The following is a 20,881-nucleotide window of genomic DNA, read 5'->3' on the forward strand; positions in this document are numbered from 1 at the left end:
CGAGTTCCGGGTTGGTAAGACAAAAAACGTGACGTAAAAACGTTTCAAATTTCGGCTTGTCTTTTTATATATATAGAATAGATAGTAAAAATTTGTATATCATATTTTTATCCCTATTTTTTTTTAAACCTTTAATTATTCTTCATTATTTAGCTGTTCTGTGAGGTGAGGTCTCGGGACTCTTCTCGGAAGGCCGTTCCACAATTTTTCCAACATCATCCACAACCTACGTGAGCCCCTCTAGCTCAGTAGGTTTCGAAGTCAGTCTTTCGTTTCGGTTGCGATGGGAACCTCCGTATCCCAGTCAGTGTTGAATCCAACTTTTCCAAGCAGGTCTTTCCAACCAAAGGTTGGAAAGACTTGGGTCAGAATCCCGTTTATCCTTTATCTGAGCTTTTTAACTGAAGGTGAGTTAGCCGGTCTCATACGTGATTGGAAGGGTTTTTACTCTAGGAAACTTCGGGTTTTCTTCCCGAAAAACAGACAATCAAGACAGAAAGTCCTCCACCACGATAGCAAGATTCCGAACAGGACATTTTAGAGGAATGAATATCAATATGGATGATACAAGAACACATAGAAACTGCAATAACTGCCCTAATGCTGCACTGACATTTCTACATTTTTACTGTCCAGCAATTACAGCAGCCTTGCAAGCAATAGACCCTAATCCTTAACAACAGCTCTATACGAACAAAATCATTGACATAGCCAAAGCACGTGGAAATATCTAAGACTCTTCAAAGGACAAGACGACGACAACAACAACAACAGAACATGCAATTAACATATAGATATACTCTCCTCATAGCCTGAGCTGGTTCTGCCATAAACCCCAAAATAACAAATAATCCACAAACGTCACTTTATCTTATGTCGTATACTTTTTCTGCTAACAAAGGTTTGAGGACTAGATTTTTTGTTGGAGAGTGGTGAATATAGGTTGCCAGAGTCAGTTGTGGGTACCATGACTGTGAATGAGTTCAATGGAAACAATGATAAATACTGCGCTAATGTATAGCGCTTGGCATGCGTTCAGGGGCTCTCTCGATGAGTCAAGGACTCTATAGTAACTATACTGTCCAAATAATAATAATAAAAACTCATTTGCTGGAGGACATGAATTAGCCGCATTCAATATGGACTTTCAACTAACGATTTCATCGTTAGTTGAAATCCTGGTGAATATTTTTCATTGCGAGGTTAAAATCCAAGCTAATACAGTCGTTTAGGGTGCCAACTGATGTCGCATTTAATGATTACACGATTATCTGAATTTTATTTAAAAATGGCTGAACCGGATGTGGGAATCTGCTGTTTGTTTATTTGTGGTACTGGATACTATAGGCATGTGTATATTGTCACATGTGACATCCTATAATCTAAGTTATAATCGAAGGCAATACCAACAGATATGTTTGCTTCCTTCAATTTTATTTGCTCAACAATAGATACATTTCCTATTTACGCGTACCCGTAGATACTCTGCTCTGCTTTAATACGGAATGTCACGTGAAGTTACTGTTTCTTAAGAAGTAGGTGATAGCGTTTATAATTGGCAACTTTTTTTAAACAAAAACAGTTGATTAAAACAAAAAATCACTAAAGTATTTTTAAATGTGTGAATTCTAACAGGCTCTGAAAAAAAAGTTTTTAACATATTTTTCTCGATTATATTTGTTTACGAGCGGTGTTCATAATAGTTGCAGTTTTCAATGCCATTATTATTATTATTATGATCAGGAAGGTGTTGACCCTTTATTGTTATTAATAATAAATCTCCTTAACAAACCGTTAGTCATGGGGATATTAAGTTCTGACAAATGCGAAGCCCCATCCATACCAAAGGCCACACCGAGGATTTAGTGATGAAAGTTGAGGTGAGATGTAGAGGACGTCGGTTGCGGTTCAATGATGCATAACATAGCAGGTTTAGATGTTGGTAGGTGGTGGTGCACATTATTGATATTAGTGTTGATACTTCAAATGTTGGTGAGGTTACTCTGGAATTTTTTTTTATTATTGTTATTAGTACATGAAAGTGTGGTATTTGTTGGACTTTTTTTTACATTTATCTTATTATAATTTTGATAAATTATAATAATATGATTTAAATACTAATAATACTTTCAGATACTTGGGATGTGATCTATCATACAAAGAAGAAAGAGACATAGATACCAAAATATCAAACTGTGTGAAAGTAAGTGGCATAATAAAAATATATTTAAGCCAACCCTAGTACAAAAACACACTAGAATCAAACTATATAATGTCTTGTCAAAATGAACTCTACTATACAGAAGCAAAACATGGATCATAAAAAGGAAAGATGAAAAACGAATTCAAACAGTAGAAATGAAGTTCCTCAAAAAAACAGCTGGATATACCAAGTGGGACCATAAAACAAATGAAGAAATCTTACAATCCCTGAAAATAAAACCAATTAATTACTACAAAAGACAGTATAAACAAAAATAGCTAGAACATTTAAAATCGAATAGACAACAGCAGACTACCAAAAATATTATACAGATAAAAATAAGTGAAAAAAGAAGAATCGGAAGACCAAGAAAGAGATGGCATGAGACCAGAACAGGCCACTTGGCCTAAAATCCATGTTAGGAAGAAGAAGATAATAATATGATTATAATTTTGTATTTTTTTTGTGTGTGTGTGTGGGGGGGGTATAAATATGTTTTTTGTTTTTTTTTGTAATTTTTTAGAACATTTTTGGTATCTTTTGACTGCAGTGACTCTAGAATTTTGCCAGCTGTTTATCATAGTAGTGGATAAAATGATGGGAAAATTTAGAGAGCAAGGACATCCAATAGGAGTGTAGGACTTGAGATCACTACTCCCATGCAGGAGTGCCGATACTTCAAAGTAAGCAGTAGCAGGATTATATGATGCCTCCCAGTTAATTGGGAAGCCTTCGAAAGAGTTACCAAGAGGTTTAGTTGGCATTTCCTCCAACTAGGAGTGTATGCTTTAAGGAAGCAATATTATAGATTTTCAGGCTATTTGTCATCATCATCAAATTCCTGACATGTACCCTCAAGGGGTGTACAGGATATGATAGTACTACATGAAAAATTTACATCATTACTAACTTCCTATCTACAATTTTGCTCCAAATCAGTCTGTTACTTGTCAAGACTCCAACATTATCAGATCTTATATTTCTGTCCTCTAAGGCACTTTGTACCGTATCAATCCACCTATATCTTGATCTTCCTCTGGGTCGTTTTCCTGCCAACCTGGCAGAGAACACTTGCTTTGCTAATCTTTCTTCGCCCATTCTTTTTAAGTGACCATACCACCTGAGATTAGTTCTGCTAACGCATTCCTGGATGCTGACAATGTCTAGTTCTTTCCTAATATCCTCATTTTTAATATGATATTGCCATTGAAGCCATCTGTTCACACCTCTAATCTTTCTCAGGACTCTCATATCTGTGGTCTCTAGTCTTTGGTCAAGTGTTTTACTTGTGACCCAGCTCTCAGATCCATAAGTTAAAACTGGTTTGAACACTGTCTTGTATACAGCTAATTTAGTGTTCCGACTAATTTCTCTCTTATTCCATATGAATTTATTCAATTGACTGCCTACCATACCAGCTTTGTTGATTCTGCTGTCTATTTCCATATTTAATTTACCATCTTCAGTGAAAATCGTGCCTAAGTAGCTGAAATGTTTTACTTGTTCCACAGGATCCCCATTCACAACACAGTTGACATTTTCAACAATTCTACCTATTTTCTTTGTCTTTGTCTTTTTAGTGCTGACCTTCATACCATATCTATTACAACAGTTATTCAATTTAGTCAGGGAAACTTGAAGACCTGTAGTGGATTTATTTAAAAGTATAACATCGTCTGTATAAAGCAAAGAGCTGACATTAACATCTCCAATTCTGATATCATGCTTAATACAACTTTCCTTCATAATGTGAACCATATACATAATGAATAACAGAGGGGATAATGTACATCCTTGTCTCACACCAGATTTAACATTAAACCATCTTCCTGTACTTCCTTAAATTCTAACTGCTGACTTGCAACTCAATTAAAGACTAAGTATTGCTTGATATAATGCCTCATTGAACACCATATAATTGTAGCATATTGAATAGCTTCTCTCTTGGTACCTTGTCATATGCCTTTTCCAGATCGACAAAACTTAAATACAGATCTTTGTTATATTCCCATGCTTTCTCAACTGTTTGTCGTAAAGTGAAGATCTGATCCTGACAGCCTCTATTTGGCCTGAATCCAGTTTGTTCTCCACCAAGCTTTTCTTCCACAATTCTTCTCAACCGTTTCTCAAGTATACTTGCATAGATCTTGCCAGGAACACTCAGTAGGGAAATACATCTGTAATTTTCACATTCAGTTTTATTTCCCTTTTTTATATATGGGCACTATTAGATTTCTACTCCAATCATTGGGAATTCGTCCCTCTGTCCAGGCTTTCTAAACTTTGTAGTGCAGCCACTGTAAGATTTTTATACCACCATACTTCAGCATTTCTGGTCAAATATCATCTACTCCTGCTGCCTTTCCACATTTCAAGCCTTTGATGGCTTTTTCTATTACAAGTATGGATATGTATTCTTGACTGTATGCCTGTTCAGTGTTTTTTACCACTGTACTCTTACTGCTTGTTTCATTTAGCAATTTTTTGAAGAATAATTACTCCATATTATGGAATAATTACTCCATACTTCAAGGATATCTTTTTCTCCTGTTTTCATGTCACCTTTATCATCTCTAACTCCTTTTACAGCACTCTTTCCTCTATTTCTAAGCTTCTTCAACAACCTCCAGAATATCTTACCACCTTCTTGATATTTATTTTCTATATTCTTGCCAAAGTCCTCCCATGACTTTTGTTTAGCTAGCTTTACACAGTGTTTCGCTTTCTTACTTTTGTCTCTGTATTCTCTAAAAGCAAAAGTTGACTTATTTGGCGGGAACTTTTGATATGCTTTCTTCTTTTCCTTCACTGCCTCTTAAACTTCCTGTGTCCACCATGGAGTTCTGATTTTTCTATCCTTGCAGACAACTTCACTACATGCCTCTCTGGCTGAATCAACCAGGGTTTTCTTCAAGGCTTGCCACTGAATCTCTAAGGTTTGGTTCCTGTTCTCAAACTCTCTCATTTTTTCTTCAATAATCTTTGTGTATTTTAGTCTACAGTTCACATCTGAGAACTGCTCAACTTTTATTCACTTTAAAACTTTCTTACATGTTATTCTTTTCAATATGAAATTCAATTTTATCCTGCTCAGGACTAAATAGTGATCGCTTCCAATTTCAAATCCTCCGTACACTCTGGTGTCCTGCACCAGGGAGAAAACATCACTATCAACAATAACATAGTCAATGAGATTTTTCTTATTCCTTTCCTCTTCTCTCCATGTGAATTTGTGCACATTTTTATGTTGGAACATGGTGTTAGTAATATCCAGTCCATGTCCTGAGCAGAAATCCAACAAGTATTTGCCATTATTATTAGCTTTGCTCTTTTCTCCAAATTTTCCCAAAATATTTTTGTATGTCTGACAATCATTTCCTACTTCTGCTATTTAGATCCCCAACAAGGACCAACTTTTCCTTTTTCATTGTGTCAGTTGCTTTTTCTAAAGCATCAACAAATTCCTCCACTTCTACCTTAATAGAACCTTCTGTGGAACCATAGGCACAAATAAGTCTCATTGTCCAATTCCCCATTCTGATATTTGCCCATGTCAATCTACTTGAGACTGCCTGCCATTCAAGAAGATTAGCCTCGTATTTTGTGTTGAATACTATGGCTACTTCTTCTTTTCCTTGATTGTCATTGCCTGAATATAACATTTTGTATTTATTGCTGAGAAAGATCTCGCCAGTTTTTGTCTTTTTTGTTTCAGTCACCCCTATTATGTCGATCTAGTACTTATCTAATTCTTCAGCAAGCTCCATTTCTATGCCATTCAGGCTTCATATATTGATAGTACCGATCTTTAACTCTGGTGATGTTGAGTTGGGGTGTGCTTTCAGATTTGTTCCAGTAGCTGACTTTTCACTGTTCGCCCTGGTTCTCTGGCGAAAGCAACGGGGGCCTTGTTTAACTGGGCGATGCCCCAGCCGGCATGAAATTTTGTTATGTTGTGCCATAATTTTCTATATTGGTTGAAGCCAATAAGAATACAATTTGGTCGGCTAAATCCCAAATTTCCAGCCCATCCTCGTTCGTTCGGTATCCAGGTAGATACCCAACAGGGTGCACCACGAGAATGTGAGGATTGAACATTAGGTCAGAAGCTCTGGTCGGTTCTCCACATTCCTTTAAAGGCTATGTAGAGGTCTTCTCTCAGTTATACAGCTTTGTTTGCAGATGAAAAACTTATCTTTCAGGAACAAAAATTCTTCGACATGCATGCAAGGATGACTAACTCACCTTCATTTGAAAACACCTCTTTCGATAAATGTACCTCACATCAGTCATAAGAATCAAACCTCGGTGTTTTCAACTAAAAAATGCACATCAGACACCGTTTTTGTTTCTTTTGTTTTTATTAAAAACATTTGAATTTGCATAATACTGTTCATTATTTTGCTTATTTTTCTTTGTTTATGGGTATGATTTGTTAGTAAACACTAGCAAGGGTCGCCAAGTGGAATGGCATATTTTCACATTATAGTCTACAGATTGTTGGTTTGAGACCTGTTTTAGTAAATGAGTTTCATTTGGATTTTCATTTTGAAATTAGAGCAACTTCAATTTCAAAATCTTGATTTCTTCTTATTCAGAACTAACAGGAGTGCAGGTGGAGAAGAGAACCCTTTATGCCAAAGGAGCAAACAATATCAACACGGAGTACAGGATATATTTCTGTACAAATTGGGTGGTGAGAGATTTTGAGATAAACATTAGAGATTGTGCAGTAGAAAAGTGTGAGATGAAAGATAGCTAGTATTGCTCAGATTATGATAATACAGAGTTCATAGGAGAACATCAGTATTGAATGACATGAATAGAAAGAGTGTATCAAAAGAGAAGTCTAGAGTGTGGATGTTTGGAGCATAGTTAATGATAGAAGCACTGTATGGAAGAGATAGATTATGTTTGAACATGGTAGGATGTACTTGTTATTCTTTTGAGAAGTGAGAGTGTTAAGTCAAGGAAACTAGAATTGCTAAGCTTCATGTGATAATAGTGGCTTTGGAAATGGGAACATGTATGATATATTAAGTTAAGGGGATAATAAATCCCTCATTATTTTAAAGCCGGATACGAAACTCTGAGATCGAAATCTATCGAAATCTAAGAGTTTCATGCCAAAGAACTATCGGTGAGTCCAAGCGTAAGTCAACACCTGGGTAGTACAACATTAGGGCAACTCGGAGCAAAGGTGGACCAAGCTTCATTACTATCCTTAATATTTTCTCATAATGTAAAACGCAGCTCCTAGGAGATGTATTACTGTTTACATTATGAGGAGAGGTCGCTACCCAGACCGGTTTCGACCTTTATTGAGGTCTCGTCATTGAGTAGGTAGACCTGGATAATACCTAGGTTTAAGTGAACCAAGCTTACATATATCCTTACTATACGAATTGCCAGACCAGTGTACCCATATATAATTATTACTACGATAAAGAGCCAAGAAGCTCCGCCAGAAAAAAATAGCCTCTTGGCTCTTTATTGTATGTATGATATATGTTGAAAATTTTTTCATTTTCAACTAGTTATACTATAAATTAAAGATGCTAAGAAATCATATTCTTGGTTTAATCCTTTATCTGAGTGTAAGCAAACAATGTTTGTGCATGAAGTATTTTCACAACTGGGCTACTTGTGGTGGTTTTTCCCTTCAGTCGTTTCTGACCCTAGGTGACATTTGTAGGCATTGACCACAAAGTATTCTTTGTGAGATTTTTACAGGGTAGTTCATCATTACTTTCCCCAATCACCAATTTTATCCAGGCTCGGAACTAGAGGCTAATGACTTCATATCAATTGCCTCAGCATCCCATAATGCAAAGCACACACACACACACACATGCATGCATGTTGTTTCAGAGGATATGTATAATGCAATGCAATGCATTATGGGAAGGGCCACTACCCAGACTGGTTTTCATCTTTGAGATCTCATCAGTCAGAGCCATACTCAAAAGAGATACCAAGGTTGAAGTAATACAGTCCTCAGCATTGGAGTTGTCTTAGCTTACACTAAGGACACTAGCACTGCCCAAGCATTTATATATTCACTTTTTATTAATGCATTTTCATAAAGGTTTCACTGGCCTGGCAGCTGTTTCAAACTAGTTTTCAACTTTAAAATAAGGTTGGATCTCTAATATCTACTATTTGTATATAGTTTGCATTGCAAAAATGAAGCTATATGGCTCTTTCTTTGATAATTATATGATACTTTATTATATAAAAGGGGAGCACAATGAATTGGACAGAGGGTTAAAAAAAAAGCAAACAGTGATAAGAAAACTGAATTTCTGAAATTCTTGAAGAAGAAATGCAGCATGTGGTGGAAAGAAAGTGCAAGGATCATTATGATTTAGTTATTATTATCAACAGACCACTATGTAATCAAGAGATTCATTGTGGGAGGGCCCACTTTCACATGCACAGCTCATTGTAGCTCAGCTTAATTGCATCAACTTTCCATGCACTCACCACACTCCCAGGCAATGCATTCCAATTACTTTCTATGCAAAAAATCTCCCCCTCTCCCCCTTGCTCACACCTGCCTTATACAGCTTCCAAGGATGGCATCTTGTTCTCTACCTGTCTCTATATATTCTATGAAAAATCTCATCCATGCTAATCTGGTAATTAACCCTTAACAACTTATATGTCTCGATCATGTCTCCCCTCTTCCTTCTATCCACTAGGCTCTGTAATTCGCATTCTCGCAATCTTTCCTCTTATTCCATATTCCAGAAATTAACTTGATCATCTCTCCTCTCTCCAGCATCTCATCATCGTTTTGAAAACCTGGTGACTAAATATGTTTGCAGAAATCCATATGCGGCATGATCAAAGTCTTGTGCAATGGAATCAAAACTTCCTATCCACCATAACCTCCAAATTTTTTATCTACTCCACCTTCTCTAAAATATCCCCACCAATCCTATACTCATCCCATATTTGCTTCCAAAATTTAATAACCTTACACTTTGCAACATTAAACTGACATCCCCCTCCCCCACACACACACATGCACTCGCCCATCCAGATGGTCCTCTTACAAATCTACAACATCTGCTCTACTTCTCAACATGCTACTCTTCTCTGTATTGTTCCAATTTTAGTATATATACTGCTGAAGCAAATACAAGTTATGGCATGAGAAGATCTAATTGTGATTGATATATCATCTTTCCTTGACCCCGGTTGTTGAGAGTTACTGTGGTAGTGACTTAGAGGAAGAATAAACATGTTGGAGTGCCAAGAAGGAAGGAAGTCATGTAGAATTATAAAGTTGGTGATTATAATTGTCTCAGAAACTAGCATGTGACAATTCCATGAATTGAAGAATTTAAGGGAAGGGAGAACAGTTGACAGTTCATGAAAACTAGTTAAGAAGGGTTTGTTAGCATTAATGGCTTGTTGCTTACTTCTGGGAAAGGATAAAGTGATTTGGAGTAAAGTGGATGACTAGGAAAATCTAACAGGAATTGCAGGTGAATTGAAGATTATGGGAAAAGTATAAAGAGAGGTGGAGAGCAGTTGATTGAAGAACATATGACTCGAGAAAGTAATAAGTATAGTAAAAAAAGGCAGAATTAGAATATGAGGTGAAACTAAATACTGGGATTCATGGAAAATCCCAAGGAATTCTTTTGTTATGTTGCTTGTGGATGAATGGCCTTGTTTAATGGAGACAGCAGTGGAGTGTAATAAATTTAGTTTAATCCTTTATCCAAGTGTGAGCAAACAAAGTTTGCACCTGAAAGTATCTTCAGGACTGGGTCAAGGTGGTACAACACCAGGCAACTCGTTGCAAAGGTGGAGCAAGCTAACATCACTCCTATCTCAGTATCTCCCATAATGCAAAACACATCTCCTTGCAGATATGTATAATGTTATGCATTATGGGAAGGGCCACTACCCAGACTAGTTTCGACCTATATTGAGGTCTCTTCAGTGGGAGCCAGGCCCAAGTGGAGATACCAGGCAGAAGCATTAGCAAGGTCATCTCTTCCTATAGGAGTTGCCAAACGGTGTGCTGCCTTTTTATTAAATTACTCTGGATTTAGAGAAAGATGTTAAAAGTTTCTTTTTTACTTGGTTAGACTATAATAAATTTAGTTTAATCCCTTATCCAAGTGTGAGCAAGCAAAGTTTTGCGCTGGAAAGTGATTGCGCCTGATTAAACTAAATTTATTATAGTCTAACCAAGTGAAAAATAAACTTTCAACATCTTTCTCTAAATCCAGAGTAATTTAATAAAAAGGTGGCACACTGTTTGGCAAGTCCTATAGGTAGAGATGACCTTGTTAATGCTTCTGCCTGGTATCTCCACTTGGGCCTCACTCCCACTGAAGAGACCTCAATCAAGGTCGAAACTAGTCTGGGTAGTGGCCCCTTCCCATAATGCATAACATTATACATATCCGCAAGGAGATGTTTTGCATTATGGGAGATACTGAGATAGGAGTGATGTTAGTTGGTCCACCTTTGCAACGAGTTTCCCGGTGTTGTACCACCTTACCCCAGTCCTGAAGATACTTTCAGGTGCAAACTTTTTGCTCACACTTGGATAAAGGATTAAACTAAATTTATTATAGTCTAACCAAGTGAAAAATAAACTTTCAGCAGTGGAGTGACCAATGCAGGTGACAATTTGGAGCCTTATTTTATTGGGATATTTCATCATTGAGATAAAAGACAAGATGAGATTTTACCTCATCTTTTAAGGGAATGGGCTAGGCAATTAACACCATTGAAATGGCTGTTTAATGAAAGTCTTGTGATTGGAAACTTCTAAGGAGTGAAAAGTGGATAAGATAGTATTGCATAAGGGTGGAGGTAGATTGGAGGCACCAAGCCTATAAAATGGTTTATATTTCTTCTGTGGTTAAGATTTTGGAGAAACTACTAAGAGCTCATGTACAGAATTGGGCAGATAAGGTAATATTACAAGGGGGCACTCTGGAAAGTTCTGATAAACACCTAGATGAAAATAATATTAAAGAAACTGATATAACCACAAGAAAGAACATACTAGTAGCAGAGTTATGAAGGTAACATATCAGAACTTTCCAGACCCCCCCCCCCCTTGTAATATTAGCTTAGAGCTCATGTACGGATAAGATAATCTAATCTTAGTCATTTCTGGCTGAGTGATAGACATCAAAAAGCTTCAGGGAAACAGTGTCAAAAAGAGAGAGAGAAGGAAGATTCATGTCAAAAAAGTCTGGAATTAAAAAAATTATGTAAAACTGGAATGAAAATAAATAATTCCAGTCCAAATAAATGATGTACAAGCCTACATTTTGAGAGCTCAAGCTAGTTATGAGAAGCATTTAGAAATATACATAAGCAGAATAATTCAGTTTTTGCTAAGTGTGTATCTATAAAGTATCTTTGATAATGCTTACCCCTTGAAATGTTGGATTGCAAATAATTAATTTAGGTAAACAAATAAATAATAATTTATTTGTTTACCTAAATTATTACTAAAACTAAACTAAACTAAAACAAATAAATAATAATTTAGGTTGTAAATTATTTATTTTTATTCCAGTTTCGTGTAGTTTTTTTATTATTTATTTATTTATTTCAGAAACTTCAAGATGAATCAATACAATGGCCATGGAAATTTGAACATGTCAAAAAAACAACAACAACAACTTTATTTTATTTATTTATTTTTATTTATATTTATTTTTTATTTAGAGAAAAGGAAGGTTACCAGTGGCGGTTTCACAGGCTCAGTATTGGGACTGTTATTATTGAACTTTTATGTCAATGATTTTGTAACTGGATTGCAGGGAAATTTTGAATTGTTTACAGATGATGTAACGGTACTAAGAGTTATCAGTAATAGCAGTGATGTTGTGAGTTCTTCATTAGGAATAAGCTGGAATTCTAACCCATGTAATTCATTAGTGAATGAATGGAGATATTAGTTTATTGCAACTCTGTTGGTGGAACTAGACTGAAGGAAGTGAAGGAAGCAATGGATCTTAGGATGATGATCTATAGAAATTTGGAATTCAGACATATTGCAAAAGTGATGAAGGCAACCAACAGATTTCTGCAATACTGAGAAGGAAGTTGGCCAAGAGATAAGAGGATGGTGGCTCTGTTGCATAAAGCCGTGATCATATTACATTTGGTCACCAATATTTTAAAGAAATTATTATTATTATTACTATTTATATAGGCACCCTGTGGAATCAAGACTCATCACTGGAGACCCACTCTATCCATTAATACAGGGGTTCTCAACCTGGTTGTAGTCATGGGTGCATTCAAGATTGGTAAGAGAGTGGTGGGTGCCAATATTTTTTTAATGAAAATTTTACTTGCTTATCATATCAAATGATAATAATTAACAAATTAATTAACTATGAAAGGATAAATACACATGTAACATTTATTATACAACTAAATTAAACCATCATAGAATAAGCAAAAACATTTCTCTTTACTCTGGATAAAACAATTTTTAGGTTCGTTGTTTTTTATTTGGATTACTCATTTTGGGGCAAAATTTTTAAACATGAGAAAACAATGTATGGTCAAAGCATACCGACAACACCGATGAAGTGGTGATACATCCCTTGAGTGCACAGTTGTCAGTAGACTAAATACATAAAACATATGCACAAAATTGGCCCTGGTAACACTCGCATTCAAAGACGAATTATAAAATGTTCATAATATAATAAATGTTAACATTTTTTACAATTTCAATAAATATTATTACTAGGAGAAGACATATTTTTCAGTTTTAATTTTATTTTTTCCTTTAATAATTGACAGTGGGCAAGTGCAAATAGCTCCGCGGGTGTATTTGCACCCGTGGGCATAGAATTGAGAACCACTGCATTAACACAATACCCATCATTATACATCTAAAAGAATTCACTGTTAGGAGCTCACAACCACCTCTGGCAATCCGTTCCACTCACTCACCACTTTCCAAAAAAAAACCTGGTTTGCACCCCTTTACTAACCACACTCTTAGACAACTTCCAAGTGTGACCCCTTGTTTTCCATCTACTTCCCTTTAGTAACTTATAAGTTTCTATCATATATCTTCTCCTCTGCCTATCAGCTAAACTCTACAACACTTAGGTCTGTGGAATGTTCCCGTTCCCTTACTGGGAACATTTCATAGACCTGTAACCAGCTTGGTCACTCATCTCTGAATGCTCTCCACCACCTCCTGATCCCCAAGAAATGCAGGTGACAAATCTGTGCACAATAGTCAACATGTTGCTGAATCATAACATTATAAAGAGAGATAATAACCTCCTTTTTTTTTTTTTTTTTGCATTGTGCGCTTTAATATCCAAGTAATCTTCTGAGCTATTCTGCTAACTCTTGCAGTATGTTCTCTGAATTTCAAATCTCTATCCACCATCAGCAAACCACTGAATGTCCCCCTTCAAATCTTCTGGTATATCATTAAAATACAAATTAAAGAGTAGTGGTCCTAGTACAGAGACCTTGGGCATTCCATTAGACACCATCATTCTCCTTGATTCCACTCCACCATACACCACCCTCTGATGTCTTTCTAGCAGCTACCCCCCCCCCCCCATTCATGCCACCAGCCTCATATCCATTCCCATTCTATCAAATGCCTTTGCAAAGTCTAACAGTGTCATAGTGTAGCCATTTCCTTTGTTCAATTCTACTGTCACCTTATTGTAAAATGTGAATAAATTATTGAGGTTAGGACCTCCTTTTTACAAAGCCATGCTGCCCCCTATAAAGTATCATATTCCTATCCACCAATTCCTGAATTTTACTTTTAGCCAACTTTTCCAATACTTTGACACCACTCCAGAGATACTAATTGGTCTGTAATTTGCTACTTCTGTCTTGGAGCCACCTTTGTAATGGAACTATCTTATCCTCTTTCTTCTCCCTTGGAACTTTACCAGAGCCGAGACTTAGATTAAACAACTTCATCAGAGGCACTGCCAGTTCACTTGCACATGCTGATAGCACACAAGCAGACATACCATCCAGGCCCACTGCTGTATTCACATTGATATTTTTCAATATTCTGAGTACCTCAAGTTCATCTACCTCAATGCTCACATTAGTCTCTGTCACCTCAGTAACTGCAAAGTCATCACCTGGATGATATTCCCTTACAAAGTGATCACTTAGCAATTGAGCTATCTCTTCTGCTTCTGTCACTTTTCTACTATAAGCACTGAGTAAAGTTATCTTTCCATAATCATTCTTTTTCTTACTTGCTACGTAATGAAAAAACTCTTTTTGATTTACTTTGGCCTGCTTAGCTAATTTTCTCTTGAAATCTGATTTAGCCTTCCTTACCATGCTAGTTTCTAATTTTTTAGGAAATGACAATGTAAACAATATTATTAATTCTAAAAACTTTAATTAATAGCTACTTATATTTTGGCAATGTTCACAAAAAATTATATGTGCATGCAGGCACTCCACTCACACTAAGCATATGAGGCTGAAGAAATCAACAGAAGTCAGTCCAAGAGTCTTAAATAGTGATTGCTAGTGGGCAAAATTGAGTTCTGTTGGCCATTGGGATGACGATCTTAGAATGTATGATTCCCAAATTTAGGGCAGTTTAATGCACCCAAATTTGTTGAGGTTTGGAAAGTTTTTCAGAGGTGAGACAGATTCAAGGAATAGTCTTTTGTACTTGTACTTGCTGCAGTGTAATAAAGTGGCCTTCTTCTAGTGTAGTCTGTGGTGGGTGCCCAAAGCATGGTCAGCAAGTCCTGAGTAGCTGTAATGGTGGAAGTGGATTTTGTATTTATGTTCGGATATCTTGATATTGGCTGTCCTGCCTGTTTGGCCATAGTAGGGCAGTTTGGAACTGCAAGGGACCTGGTATACTCCAGGTCAGTCTAGGAGAAGTGGTTGGTCTTGGTGGAACAGATAAGAGATGCCAATTTCTTATGTGGTTTGTAACTGGTTGTGAGGTCATATTTCCTTAGATTTTTGTTAATTTTTCAGATGTACTCCAGATATATGGAATGGTGATAGATTTAGAGTAATCTCTGCTTTGAAGGGTGAGGAGAAGTTGTGGTTGCCTGGTTTTAAAATATTTTTTGGGGAGTTGTAGTCATTGGCTAAGAAGATGTTAAGGATATGGTCAAGTTCAGTAGTTAGGACATTGTTATCTGAACTGATTAATTTTTTCCTGTTATATAGGGTTTTTATAATTCCATATTGTGATAGTGAATGCAGAAGATGTCAAAGTCTTGCAGGATGACTTAGATAGATTGGAGTTCTGGGCTAAGGAGAATGAATGTCAATTTAATGTGACAAAATGTAAGGTTATGCATTTTGGGATGAAAAGATTAGCAGCGGTATACCACATGGGTGGAACTGTACTCCAAGAGATTGATGAGGCCAGGGACTTGGGAGTGTTGGTGGATAGGCAGATGAAGTTTAGGGGGCACATTGCAAAAGTAGCTAAATCAGCTCATCAACTCACTTGGTTGTTGAAAAATACCTTAACGAGCAGAGACAAGCAAGTTATTGTACCTCTGTACCGAGCCTTAACACGTTCGCTGCCACGCTACTTCGTCATGGTCTGTTCCCCTACGCCGAGCAATTTCACTTCTTCAAGGTCAGTACGATAATCTCGTTACTGGAGGTAAGCGTCCTACGAGTATACTCGTAGTTGGCTTGTACAGAGCATATACGGTCTATGAGAATACACAGTTTTGATGCTAGCATTTTCAAGCCCCACAAGCCAAGCATTTTCACTTCTTCAAGGTCACTACAATAATCTCGTTCCCAGCGGTAAGCGTCATATGAGTATACTCGTAGCTGGCTTGTGAAGCAGGTTTACCCACTACGAGTATACTCATAGTTGGCAGCGAACGTGTTAATAAGACCTCATCTTGACTACTGTGCCCAGATTTGGTCACCTCGGTTCCTTCTTGATGGGGAGGAGGTGGAGAGGATCCAGAGGTGAGTGACTAAGACGATAGCAGGTCTGTGGAATGAACCATATGAGAACAGGTTGAAGATTTGTGGGTTGCAGAAACTGGTTGATAGGTGGAAAAGGGGAGATATGATTGAGACATTCAAATTGCTAAAAGGATTCTATAAGATTAATTCAGAGGATATTTTTGAGATCAGGACTAGTGGTGGGAGAACTAGGGGACACCTATGGAAGCTGGGCAAGAGTGTGGTTAACAGTGGTGTTAGAGCTGGGTTCTTTACTTTTAGAGCGGTAAATGAGTGGAATAAGCTGCCTGAGTCTGTTGTGGGTGCTATGACAGTGAGCGAGTTCAAGGCAAGGTATGATAGATACTGTGAGAATGTCATATAGTTGTGTGGACATGATGTTTATGGCCTCCCTCGATGAGTCTAAGGACTCCCTGGAGTAGCCCGAAATAATAATAATATTGTTGGGAGGGAGGGTCTGACTACTGGTGAATGTGTCTACCTGTATGTTTTCTATAAATGAAGAAAGGAAGGATCCATCAAGTTGGCATATAATCAGAGTGTCTAGATAAGGGAGACTGCTGTTGTTTTCCTTTTTTCAAGGTAAACTCGATCCTGGGGTTTTGATTGCTTTAAGTGTGTTGTGAAATTGTAGAGTGTATAGAGGCTATGCAGCCAAATGGAGAACACATCATCCACATAGCATAGTCAGACAGTGGGTTTATTTGGGAGGCAATGTTTAAGGCTTTTTCTTCAAAGGTCTCCATAAAGAAGTTGGCCAAGGGTGGAAAGTGAAGAACCCATGGCTGTCCCCTCCATCTGTTTGTAGATTTTTCCTTGCCAAATGAAATAGCCTGAGTTCATGGTGAACTGAAATAGGACTAGGATATTGGGAGGAAATTTGGCTTAGATGATATCTAAGGTGTATTTGAGTGGGACATTGGTGAATAAGGAGAGTTGCCCATATAAAATTTAATATGGGAAAGTCTTATTCCACTCACACATCAATAATTTTTTAAAAAATTTTAATTAATTTTTTAAAATAGCTAATTATAATTAATTATTAAACAAGACCTCATGGAGTCAAAGACTCATCTAGGAGGTCCTTTTATCTCGCACACATCTCATCATACCGTGTCTTAAACACATTCAAACTCCTTGCAGACACCACACTCTCAGGCAAGGCATTCCAATCACTCACAACTCTGTACGAAAAAAAATCTGCCTCTCACTCCCCTACTCACACCCTCTTTATACAGTTTCCAGGGATGACCTCTGGTTCTCCCCTGATCTCCCACTATTCTCTGTAGAACTTCTCCACCATTGATCCTATAACAACCCCTTACCAACTTGTAGGTCTCTATCATATCTCCCCCCTCTTCCTTCTCTCCACTAGACTTTGCAAATTACATCTTTTCAATCTTTCCTCATACTCGACATTCCAGAGGTCAGAAACTACCTTAGTCAGTCGCCTTTGGACCCTTTCCAACATCTCTTCATCCTTCTGAAAACCAGGTGACCAATCTGGGCACAATAGTCCATGTGTGGCCTAATCAAAGCCTTATATAATGGAACAAGAATCTCCCTAATTCTACACGTCAGTCTCCTCCGCATCATTCCCAGAAGTCTTTGTGTTGTCTTCACAATTTTGGCAATGTGTCCCCTAAATTTTAGATCCTTATCCACTATCACCCCCAGATCTCTTATTTCTTCTACTTCCAACAATATATTCTCACCAAGCATAAATTCTGCATCCCATCTTCGTTTTCCAAATTTTAAAACCTTACATTTTGCAACATTGAACTCGCATCCCCATTTGCTTGCCCAATCACTCAATTTATTCAAGTCTTCTTGCAAGGCCACAACATCTTCACTACTCTTTATGGTTCATCCCAACTTTGCATAATCTGCAACCAACTGAATATCTCCATCCAAATCTTCGCCAATATCATTAATATACAAGTTAAATAGTAATGGCCCTAAAACAGACCCCTGAGGCACTCCACTAGTGACTTTCCTTTTCCTGGATATTGCACCCCCATACACAACTTGTTTATACCTATCAGATAGCCAGTCTCCAATCCAATGCACTAATCTAATATCCAAACCATCTGCTCTAGTTTGACTGTCAACTTATCATGTGGTACTCTATCAAAAGCTTTTGCGAAATCCAGGTATATTACTGTGTATCCTTCTCCTCTGTCCAAGGAAGCAGTCACTTTATTGTAATAAGTAAGTAGATTACTAAAACATGACCTCCATTTAGCAAATCCATGCTGTCCATCAAAGATTATACCATTGTTGTCAACCCAACTCTGGATCCTAGTTCTCACAAGCTTCTCCAACAACTTCTAACCACAACACCTGACACACAGATAGGCCTATAGTTTGATGCTTAAGTTCGATCACCTCCTTTATGAAGTGGCACAATCTTGCCCTCCTTCCACTCTTTAGGGACTTGACCAAGTGCAAGACTCATATTAAAAAAATATGTCAAGGCAGGTGTCAACTCTCTGGCACATTCCTTCAGAATACGCGGTGATATATTATCAAGTCCCACAGTCTTATTTACATCTAGTTTACTCAACTCCCCAAACACCTCTTGCTCACTTACAGTCAGTCTCTCCTCCCCATCATCAACTGCTCTTAATCTCTCTCCATGAAGTCACATTCACAAGATCGAAAGATCTTTATGAACTGCTTATTAAGTATCTCCACCACACATTCTGCAACAGCTGTCTTTATACCATTTCCTCCAATCAATGTCATCCTTCCATAATCATTCTTTCTTTTGCTGGCTACATATCGAAAGAACTCCCTAGGATTCTTTTTGGCTTCATTAGCTAACTGCTGTTCATACCTCTCTTTAGCTACTCTCACCGACCAAGTCACCCTCCTTGCCTGGTCTTTGTAGACCTCATGAAATTGGTTACTTCCACAATGCCCTTTTTCTCTGTATTGCATGCTTAATCTCTTTATTCATCCATCTCACACCTACCTTATTTAACCTTCTCACCCATGGTATACATTTAGACATTGCATCTACTAAGTAGTTTTTGAAAATCCCTCAAGTTGCATTGATCTCTTATCCAGCTAACTCCTCATTCCATGCTACACCTGCAAGCTGTCTCCTGAGCTCTTCATAATCACCCACCCTTGTAGTTCCACATATACCCTTTTTTCACAGGGGTCCTTGCACTGCTGGCAACCACCCAGGTAATCACCTCATGGTCACTTTCACCAACTGGTGGATGATTTGACACCTCATTGATAATTACATCCTCCGATGAGATGACCAAATCCAAGACCCTTAATCCTCGTGTGCCCTCTGTTACATAGTGTCTGAGGTAGTTATCCCTCATAAACTCAAGAAACTCATTTTCTTTACTTCCAGTTGCTATCTCTTCATTCCAGTCTATATTGCCATAATTAAAATCACCCATAATGATCACCCTTTTCTTATTTGCTTGGCTTATTTGACTATACATTTCACTATCACCACCATCCACATTACCAGGTCTATAACAACATCCCACCAAGTATTTGATTCTATTCACCTCTATCTCACCATACTGCCTCAAAACCACTGGCCCTATTTCCCTCTTGCATCTCTACCTTGTATGGACATAACTCTTTCTCTATCATCAACAGCACTCCCCCTCCCTTTTTACCCCTTCTATCCTCCTGAAACACATCATACCTTTCCATCTCTATTCCTGTCAGGATGTCATCCTCATCTAACCATGTCTCACTTATTCCGACAATCTCTGGGTGCACAGACGCAATTAGTGCAACCATTTCATCCGCCTTGTTTCTTATACTTCTAGCATCGGTATACAAACACAACTCATTTCTGGATCTACAGCTAGTTCCACTGATACCACTCACTCGATGTGATCTCTCCATGCTGGACTGGGGCCGTTTCCCTTTCTGCTTCTTCATTTTAGAACCCTTTGCAATTCCATCTGTTTCCTCTTGATCCCTGATCATTCCATTACTTTCCTGCCTACACATGCTCTCACCTCCTCTTGGAGCATCCACCTTTCTCACGCTGTGTACCCCTGTCCACCCTGAGCCTTTCCTTTTCCCTGCTCCTCTTGCACACCCATTCTCTCATTTTCTATACTCATACCACTCACTTCCCCATTCATTTCCACTTCTTCAATCTTTCCTGTCTTACTCTCCTGCTCTTCCACATCACTTCCCTCTCGATCTGATCCATTCTCTGTATTCACTTCTCTACTTTCCAGCAGCAGTCTCTCCAAGCGACTCACACCATAACCACTCAAATGCAGTCCATCACTTCCATACAGCTCACTTTGTCCCTCAAACTCATTCCACACGTTAACAAACTGTACTCCCATCTCCTCACACATTTCAGCCAGAATATCATTCATAATTCTTGCTCTTTGCCTCATTTCACCAATCATACCTAGGCAACACACTGACTACCCTTCCTGTCACACTATTCTCTTTTATCTTTCCAAGCAGTCTCCTGACATTCATTTTGACATGCTCTTTGTTCTCTCTCAAATCATTTGTACCAATTAATACAATTAACTCTTTTTTTTTCTCGCTCCTGCCTCATATTTAATGCCTCAATCACTCTACTCATTTTACCGCCTGGAAAACATACCTTGTGCATTTTATCCTCTAGCACACCTTTAATAATGGAGTCACCATACAACGCCACTCGTTCATCTTTCGTTAACTCTTTCATGCCATCATGAT

The 20,881-nt window shown here is 37.7% G+C and overlaps 1 protein-coding gene across 5 annotated transcripts in view; it reads left to right on the forward strand.

The window, feature by feature from the left end:
- The first annotated feature begins 1,262 nt into the window (after positions 1-1,262).
- The window catches only part of Bili (FERM domain-containing protein 8 Bili), a 360,304-nt gene continuing 340,685 nt past the window's right edge, over positions 1,263-20,881 (forward strand). For 2 of the 5 annotated variants that reach the window (XR_016548904.1, XM_090398631.1), the window contains exon 1: positions 1,566-1,942. Coding sequence is in view for 1 of the 5 variants with exons in the window: in XM_090398631.1 (XP_090254757.1) it covers positions 1,912-1,942 (31 nt within the window). In the remaining 4 variants the exon portion in view is untranslated. Of the gene's footprint in view, positions 1,536-1,565; positions 1,943-2,133; positions 2,204-20,881 lie in introns of those variants that run through there. The other 3 variants (XM_090398633.1, XM_090398632.1, XM_090398635.1) reach the window with 3 other exon arrangements.

The sequence above is a fragment of the Typopeltis vanoorti genome, chromosome 10 (genome assembly GCF_054136105.1).
Source record: "Typopeltis vanoorti isolate ZY-2024b chromosome 10, IOZ_Tvanoo_1.0, whole genome shotgun sequence".
In the NCBI taxonomy this organism is placed as follows: Eukaryota; Metazoa; Arthropoda; class Arachnida; order Uropygi; family Thelyphonidae; genus Typopeltis; species Typopeltis vanoorti.